Source organism: Serinus canaria, chromosome 2, assembly GCF_022539315.1.
Source record: "Serinus canaria isolate serCan28SL12 chromosome 2, serCan2020, whole genome shotgun sequence".
In the NCBI taxonomy this organism is placed as follows: domain Eukaryota; kingdom Metazoa; phylum Chordata; class Aves; order Passeriformes; family Fringillidae; genus Serinus; species Serinus canaria.
In genome coordinates, this window is record NC_066315.1 from 85447078 (window position 1) to 85456612 (window position 9535).

General features: G+C 39.8%; 1 protein-coding gene across 6 annotated transcripts in view; it reads left to right on the forward strand.

The window, feature by feature from the left end:
* Positions 1 to 9274, forward strand: part of FHOD3 (formin homology 2 domain containing 3) — a 377077-nt gene extending 367803 nt beyond the window's left edge. For all 6 annotated transcript variants that reach the window (XM_050970942.1, XM_030230647.2, XM_050970943.1 and 3 more), the window contains one exon: positions 3631 to 9274. Coding sequence is in view for 5 of the 6 variants with exons in the window: in XM_030230647.2 (XP_030086507.2) it covers positions 3631 to 3713 (83 nt within the window). In the remaining variant the exon portion in view is untranslated. The remainder of the gene's footprint in view (positions 1 to 3630) is intronic.
* The last annotated feature ends 261 nt before the right edge of the window (positions 9275 to 9535 follow it).

Genomic DNA, 9535 nt, shown 5'->3' on the forward strand with positions numbered 1-9535 from the left:
CAGTGCAGAGGATAGTGGGGCTGGAAGTTGTGTTTCTATGTATGCTGCACCCATCCACTGTACCTTCAAATGAGAAAATGTACTGTAATTTCTTCATAGTAGATACAATTTTTATATAAAGAGACCCTTTATTAAACTACTTTAAACTCCCTAAGTACATAATGCTTCAAACACCAGGTGGCTTCGTTTGTGTCATACTGGCCTGTCACATTATAGGGTTAAGAATTCCCTTATTTGAGTCAGCTGTTATCCTTCCAGTTGCCTCTTGATGGTGGACAGCTTTAATCTTGCCAGTTGCCACAGTATATTGCAGTATTTGGCCCCACATGCTTAATTTATACAAGTCAGCAGCCATCAGTTTTTATGGGAATCATTCTGTCACTGAAAATATTCTTCACATCTTTGCTTTTTATTGTTTTCTTGACAATCTCATTATGACCACCAGAGTTCTGCATTGTTTGGAGCTCTTTTTTTTTTTCCTCTTTTTTTTCTTTTTTTTCCTGCTGGAAATTTCCTGCTTAATACCTCAAGTCCCTGTAATATTTTAAACCCAAGTTGTCATTCTCTATATTAAAGGAGAGCCAAGTTAGAACCTAGGATTGTTTTGTTTAATTACAGTTCTGTATGTCCCAGGAATTCATTGAGCATTGCCATTCCTACTTGTTTTGCAGTGGCACAAATATACAAGTGTGGGGTTGGTCTCCAGATTTCTTGTGTGAATCATACAGCAAGCCCAGGAAAGGACACTTGACTTTACCACCTGCTACATACAGGATTTCTTTCCTTCAGTCATCAAAGGGTTAATATAAAAGGATGTCAGTCTAATACTTGAGTATTTTTGATAGGTAGGCATCTGGAGATTCAGGGACTTATCTTGTTTAACATGAAGAAGACTACTTGCTTTTCCCTGAAGATGGTTTTTACCATGGTATTTTAACTCCTAATTATGGTTTCTGAATATAAACTCCTGTAGTTTACTTCAAAGAAACCTATATATTATTGCAGATCCATTTGGCTTTTCCTAGTAAACTAGTAATTCTCTTACTCAGGCTGATGGAGGAATTTAGCAACTGTGTTCTGTTTGGTAGAATTTACAGAGGCCCTCATTCTCCTGCCAGTTGTTAGAATCTCAGCTCAATTATTTGTGCAGTAGCAATTGTACTGACCTAAAGAAGGTTGTTCCAGATTTATCTTTTCATAAATAAGAGCAGAATTTAGCTTAGTCCAATACCTAACCAGTGTTAGCAGAGTACATCAGTTCCTATGAAATGTTTACAAACAGGAATAACAATTTGTTCTCTTCCTGTCTGACAAGAAAAAAATAGCTTTTACAGTAGTTACTCAGTTTGAAAATGTGAATGACTGAGTGACTGACTGCCTGACTGTGGTCTGAGAGAGTTGGGGATATGTGTGAGAGCAGTCCTGAATGCATTTGGTTTGACACTTCCACAGAAGTGTCAAAAATGTGGAAATTCATTCCATATTTGGTTTTCCAGTTTACTTTTGCATCAATGGGAAGATGAAATGTCATCTAGACAGCCACCCTGGGAGAGTTTGGTTCCCTGTATTTTTTTAGCATGACACTATTGTCTGGTGGCCAAACATGCTATGGTCAGTATTTGGCTGTTGGTGTTACAGAGGGTAAAGAAAAAAAGCACTCAGGGGAGAGGCAGTGTAGGCAGATAAGCAGCTGAAATACACAGGGAAATTCTTGGGTTTAATATGACAGAAATTTTTCCTCTGCAGCTTTCTTGGATTTTTCTTCCACTCTACTCCTCATACAGTTAATTTTGATATAGAAATAAGCATTAGGTGATTCACTGAGACCTTAAGATCCTAAGGTATTCCACAGCATATCTCTAGAAATTACCACTTGTCACCGTGGACATTTTGAATATCAAATCTGAGAAGCCAGAAAGAGTGCCAGTGATAAAAACTGACTCAAAAGTCCTGTTGGTTGTTCTTTACCAAGGAGATCAAAGCATTTTCTGAAGGTTATTTCTCTCCTGGTAGTACTTTTTTGGTCTTTCTTAAATTTAGTTTTGGCACTTTCATTTAACCTTGCAGTGCTTTAAGCTAAGTGTTGGTAAACTTGGGAGATGTTGCTGATCAGTACTGTAGGAAAAATTGAGTATCCTAAAAGGCTGTCATGCAGCCCCAGGTGGTTTAATAATACAAATAACCTATGAGAAAGGAGTGAGTTTTGGAAAAAAGTTTTCAAGTAAGGGTTTGATAATGGAGGAACTAGAAATGTGGCGGTCCCAGCACATTTGATTAACCTCAGAATCTGATGGAAGTGGTTTGATAATCAGAAATAGACCCCATTCATTCAACCTGCATGGTATCAAATGTTCAGATATGCCATATTCTTCCTTTATCTTATCCCCTTGCTTTCTATGCCAGTCCATTCCCTTCTCTCACTCCTGTTCAACCCTTGAGTGTGACCACCCAGTTTCAGTTACATGGACTGAATATCTCACTAAGTGAGAGATCCTAATTGTGCTAAATGATGCAAGAACTCCTTGACCACTCTTTGCAATTGGGTTCTCTAAGATCAGTTTCCTCTAGAGTTCATTGTTTCTAGGCTCCAAATATATTGTGTTCAATATTAAGTCACTGTTTATGCTTTGCATGAAGCTTGAACTTCTCAATGTGCATTTTGTACTTGAGGAACATTAAAGTGTGAACACCCCACTTGTGTCTTGAATTAAAGCCCATCCACCTGAAAATCAAAGCACCAGTAAAACTAGGAGGACACTGATACTCAATGTGTGCAGTAACACAGTCACTTGTTTCTGAATAAAAAAGGCAATCACAAATTTTGAAACTCTTGTCAGGACTAATGTTCAGGACACTCTGTGGAAAATTAAGAAACAAGATTTTGGCTTAGATTTATCATTTAAATTTAGCTACAATGCTGCAGACCCTTGCTAAACCCTTTCTAAATTGCAAGCATTGAGTACCCCTAGGGTTAACAGACTACCAATAGTAAAGAGGGCACAAATGGCACTAGGATGGGGGAACATTACCAAAGAAAGGGGAGCATGTATGAAAACAGTAGGTTTAATGATTTTAATCAACTATAAAATAGTCAATTGTATAATCTTTTAACTTTGGAGAGGGGGAGAGTTTTACAAATTAAAGGAGTCTCAAAGGATTTAATAGTGATCAATTCAATAGATCCCAATAAAGATCCCAAAGCTCTTTTAAAAAATTCTTACAAAATTATAAAATAATAGGGGCAGATGATACTTGCTATGGACTGAAAATCCAATTTCAGAGAAAAATTTCAGAGAAAAAAAATTCTTAAAAATCTGGGATATTTTTCCTTAAAACTTTTTGTTGACTAAATGTCAAATGACAAATGTATTTTTGCCTGTTTGGAGTTGCTGTTGATGCTCCCATGAGTTTGCCATAGGGCATTATTCAGTGTTTCTGAACTTGAGGCCCTAAACAGATAGCAACTTTTGATTTGATTGAGCTTGCATGTTAAGAGGTGATTTTACAGCTGAAAGTCTTGTGTAATTACTGATTCTAATTGTTTGCATTTTCTTTGTTGTTTTTTTGCTTTGTTTTGTTTTGTTTGGTTTTTTTTGGTTTCATCTGCTTTTGGAATTCACGACTGTGCAGTGAGAAGGACACTAAAGAGTGGGCTAACACCAGAAGAAGCCAAAGCACTGGGCCTCATCAGCACTTCTGAGATGCAGGTTTGACATCCCAGAGGTGGCCACAAGAAGAGCCGATCATCTGAAGCACACAGGCTGACAACCCTTCAGCGTGGCATTGGACTGCCAGCCTCCTCTGCTGCTCCCAACATCCCTTCCTCTGTTAGGTCAATTTTAATAAGCAACAAAAAGCAAAACCCCACATCCAGGGCAGAAGAAGGGTGTGCCACAGCTCAGCATGACATCCAGATGGTAACTGAGGAAGCATTTGAGTGTTCCTAAGTGAAAGCACATGGCTGCTTCTTCTTCTCATGGTGTGTTGATGTGCTAGGAGGGGGCTCTCTAAGTTATCTGTCATGATGTGAGCTGTGTTTACGTTGGCTTTCCTTGTGCCCTGTTTTAGTTATTGTAAATGTATGGTGTTTTGTCAATGCAAGGAACAGTCCTTAAAGAGGCAAAATAACTCCTGTTACAGCAACCCAAATTTCCCTCAAGCAGATTCATTAAGCAAAGATGCACAGTCTCTGCAACCCTGTGGTTTGTTGGGTATTTTATTATTTTGCCTCCAAAGAATGTAAAAATGTATGTGTACCTTTGTATGTGTACAGAATGAATGTGTGGACATGTGTGCATGTATCTGTACATATGCAGTCATGGTGTGAAATCATGCTTTTGCTGAAGCCAGCTGGACCATGATTTTCACTGTGGGGCCTTACTGTTCCACCTGGACAGGAGGAAAAGAATGTCTTTTTTGCAGGAACTCAGTGTTGTTCAGTGTGATTCACCCTGTGGGGCAGGCCATGGCCTGCAATACAAGTGGAGAGTTTAGGATCCTGAATTCATGTGTGTTAATGCACACCCATACTGTACATAGCAGCATGCACACAGAGGAGAGAGCGCAGTTCCCCCCTCTTGTTGAGCTGTGGTCGTACTCTGCATTTGTACAGTTTCAGAGAGATCTATGTCAACAATTTTACATACTCGATAAATGCATTTGGATGCTAAGATCAAGAAGTTTTGTTCACTTGCCTGTGCCCTTCATGCTGCTTTTCTCTGCTGCAAGATAATGTGGTGGTGATTTTATTTCAGTTTAATGGATCTGAATATGAAATAGCCCTGCTAAAAAGCCTGCTGTGTTTTTTCTGTTCTTTACTGGTTTTACTGTAAACAACAATAACATAAAGGGAATTTTTTAAGCCAAAGTCTGTATATGTCCAAAAGATCCTAAAGGATGCACAAGATTGTCTCTTTCCATTGCCTTAGCCTTTAAGATTAAGGGTATGTCTGCACAGCAGTAACAACTGAGACTTTCTTCACACTGGTTAACTGAGGAACTGCAGCAGTTTAGTCATGGTAACAGGGTTCCATTTTGGCTGCAAAGCATGCTTGGAAAATAGAGTTAAATAATAGTCTATGCTGGGGTCCTAATGCCATAGCAATGTTGCTTCTGGCACCCAGGCTAGGTCAGGTACTTCAGGTTATTCTGCTCTGCTCCCTTTAAGGACAGGATAATCAGTGGAGATTGTTCGAGAGAGTTGAACCAAACACAATAAACTTCTGAAACCATGGTCATCCATCACATTGCATTGAGCACAGCATCCAAGTGATGGCAGAGCCAGGTAGCTGGCAGCACTGCAGGGAGACCTGTGGCTGAACATCCTACCTATGCTGTCCACCCTCTTGATTGTAACATTTCATTCTTTATCTGCCGATGCCCTGAATCTCCCATGGAATAAAAAGTCACTAATGAGCAATGGCTCTTAAGAACAGCATTGAGTTTGATGTGGTTTTCCCCTCAATTTGTTAAAAAGCCGATTTTACAAGCGGACAGGAGGCAGTAGTTGGGTAATCAATACAATATGTTGTGTATTTGAAGGCTATGGAAAGGAAGAAGCTGGTTAGGAAACAGAAGTGGCATATAACTAATTTCACTGTAAAATAGGCAAGACCTGTGAGTATCTGGATTTTAAAGTGGATCTTTACGTGCTGCTCACCACTATGGACTTTTAAAATCTTGCTCAAGGATGCTTAGAACAAAGAGCTGAAGGTAATGGGGGTTCGTGGAGGTGTTTGAAGTCTGAAACAAGAGGAAGACACCCTGAATGTAAATGGTCATGTTGAACTGTCCTGCTTGCTAAGTGATAAAAAAACCAAAAATGCAACAAAGTACATTTATGCTGTCAGAGATCCTATATTTTATTGGAGGGAGAAAATCAAACAAGTCCTTAAAAATTAATATTTTAATTAGAATGTGCTGAATGTGCAAAATTGGTGACCACTTGGCTGTTGGTGGCCCCTTTCTAACAGGGAACAAATTTGTGTTTCATTTAAGCATAGTACAGCATCTGTCTCTGAGACATACCATAGCTGGTGAATTACTAATGGTTGGGCAGATGTATTTTCCAAATTGTGCAAAAATTGTGTAAAACTTCAAGGAGAACAATAAATATGAGGAATAGTTTAAGTTGGGATAGGTTCTGTGGGAAAAAAATGTGGTTTCTTTCAGATTCCCTGGATGTATCTTACACGTGAAACAGATTCTTCCTCTTCTGTTCTTCCATGGCATTTGTTTTTCTGTTTGTGCTCTCTATCTGTAAAACTGATAGCAACTTTTCCGAGGAAAAACATGGTCTTGTTTATGTACTAGTATACAGTCAGATAAACTCCACTGTCCTCACCACTTATTGCAACAAGATCACCAGACACAGTGTAGCACAGTAACTACAGGAGAGATTTCCATTTTGGTTCCTGATAAAAAACACCGACTAATCTGTAAGGGGGCAGTATTTCCTCCAGGGTGCCAGCATGCCCTGACTGTGGGGATAACATTTGTTCCCCTTCGTCTAACTAGTGGATTCCAGATGAAGTGGAAGAATTTATTATATCTGTATGCCTCCCTCTGTCTAGAGAGATTATAACCTTCAGGATTAGAGCTGCTGCCTGCCCTTCCATCACTGGAAGAGCCCACCATAAGGATGCAACACTTGTTTTAAGACAAGTTTTGTGTGAGATATGGATTGGTTTCTGACAAATATAAAAATCTTGGATACACAGTGTGGTAACACATGTTCCCATTTCTCACTCAGAGATCCATGGAGGCTGTTTTTAAACACTTGCAGCCATAATAACTACCTCTCTTCCCTTTCCAATAGATACAGTCAGCTGCAAATGCAGTGCCCAGAGCACTGTGTCTGCTTGACTGCCTCCATAATGCCTTCCTGGTTTGGATGCTGAGGTAAGCTTTAGCACATGAAATAACCTCCAAAGGGAAGCTATCCTAATTTTCTTTCATCTCACTTGATGTTTAAAAGCAGACTGCATGCTGCTAATACTTTCTATAATCTCACTCCAGTTGGAGACAATGCTCAGTAGCAGTTGCAGTGAAGAAACCCCCAGGGAATGCTTGTGTGCCACACTCGAGAGTAAAAGATCCCTCACAAAAGTTAAATCCATCACTCTTCACTTTTCAGTCAGGCCAGGCACCAGATTCATGGATTCCAGATGTTTTATAGCCCCTTGGCTGCTATGTATGACCTTTCTGTTTGATAGCTCCTTGTCCATAATCCAAAATCAACAAAAAAAAAGGTGGTTTAATGAGGGTCTTTCTGTCTCCCTCAAATACTGGAAGTAGCTTCTAACATGGTATTAAAAATGCATTTCTTTTTCTCTTTTGACACCCTTTTTTAGTGAATCTTTGCAGTGGTTGATCCTGACAGCAAAATAACACATCAGTTTTGTAGATAGACATCTATTGTGCCAAATGGCTTTGGCATAATAGATACTCACACATGTCAATATAAAGATATGAGTCATTGTCCCAATTTAATAGAAATTTTGAGTCAGTCATGATGTGAGTGAACAGCAAGGGCCTCCTGTAAGGTTCTACAGGACAGCACCTTAAATCCCTGGTGTTCTGTGCTCTAAATGTACCCTGGCCAACACTAAAAGCTATTGAGAAGTTACATTTGAGGACTTCAACAACCACCCCAAGCCCCAGGGCACAATGCCATTGTAGGTGCAGCCCTGGTTCCTTTTGTCAGGCATCTGCCCTGCAGCAGCCTCCCTGGGGATGTAACCACAGCAAGTGGCTGTCCAAAATGTGTGGCTGAGGGCAGTGGTCTGTGTTCAATTTCACTGTGCAGCTGTGGTTATTGCAATGCTTTGATTTCACAGGGATGAAATGGAAACAAGGTGCCAGCCCACCAGTTTCACATCCTTCATCCTTCCTCCTTCCACTGCAGCTCATGGACAGGTGCACACACTGCCTGCCTCTATCCAGAGGATGCACGGGGACGCGGTGTTAGGCAGAAGCTGGAGCATATTCCTCTCTCCTTTTCACTCCTGTAGCTCACTGCACATGTTCCAGTCCTCCCCATTACCTGCAAGGCAGGCTCAGTGTGCACTGGTGGGCAGCCTGACCCTGGGACACAGTCGGATGGTGGCTCTGTGCTTGCAGCAGCAGGATGCAAGAAACACTTGTTTAAGCTGGAAGGGATACGAATGTTGATGTTCCTCTGGAGGAAAAACTGCCAGGTACTTACAGGCTCTGAAAGAAAATAAACTGAAGTGGGTTTGAATGAGAAAATGCTTGGTTGTAGGCAGCCCTTGAAAACCATTCACAAACGTTTGAACAGCATGTAAGGCCCACCTTTCTCTGCTTCAACTGGGGCAGCAATTAGCTCAATTGGCATTTCAGATGTGAAAGATGTGAAACCCCAGGAAGTTTTTGGCAAGCAGTTTAATAGTTACATAGCACGGAGTTTCAGAGATGTATAGTTTGATGTTTATGCCAAAAAAAAAAAAAAAATCTAAGTTGTCCCATTTCACATTGAGTGGCAGATAGAGATATATTTTGTTTAATCACTATCTAATACAGAGGCTTCTGTGAAAGAAAAGGTTTATTTGTAGCATTGGATACATTTCTCCTTTTTAAAGACTGTCTTTGCGCATATAGTGTCCTTTTTTTGTGAGCTGGGAATTGTAAAAAAATGTAAAGTAGAAGAGGACGTGTTTCTTAGACAAAGGAGAAATGCTGTAAAATTGTGTAAATGTCACTACTCATGTTTTTCCATGTTCTGTGTAGCATAGTGTAAAATAGGCTCTCCAGCAGTGTTATTCTGTGAATTGTAATTTAAAAACAAGCCATGCATGGTCAGAGATATTATCTACAGGTCCTTTTGGTTGAGTTTTTGGTTTTGTTTGTTGTTTTCTCATTTTAGGTGAATTCATTCTATGTTAAATTTAATTGTCCATGAAAATTCAATTTTGTTTCTGTTGTATTTCATAAAGAACTTGAATTACTCTTTTAAGATTTTATTACACACGAAACTCACCTACCATTTGTATTGATCCTTCAGAAGCTGTGTCACGTTTAGTGTAAACTAGGGGGGATTTTATTTTTATCTGCCTCTTCTCCCCCCACTCTTTCCACTTAACTGTCTGGAAAGATCCAGTCACACCCTACTTTTTTTTTTTTTCTGTGCCATGCAGGGTCAATATGGAAAACTGACCACAGACCAGTGTCCAAAAGTTCTTGATATAAGTAGTTAAAAAGCTCACCTCTACAGCATTATGTAAACACATCTTGCAATAAAGCTTTATAAAGCACTGACTGGCTGGTTCTGGTTTTGTTGATGAAGCCAATCATGGGAGCTTGGGTGGAAAATGGATGGGAAGGGGGATCATGAAATATTTTTCCTCATATCCACCATGTACCTGCAATGCCATCATGTGGACATCAAAACAACTACCAATAAGCCATCTGAGTTGCCTGATCATAAAAAGCTGATCATTTACGCCTAGTCCCACAGTTTGAGCCTAATTCCTAATCTTGAATGAGAAAGTGAAAATGTATCTCTGGTTCTCCAGGC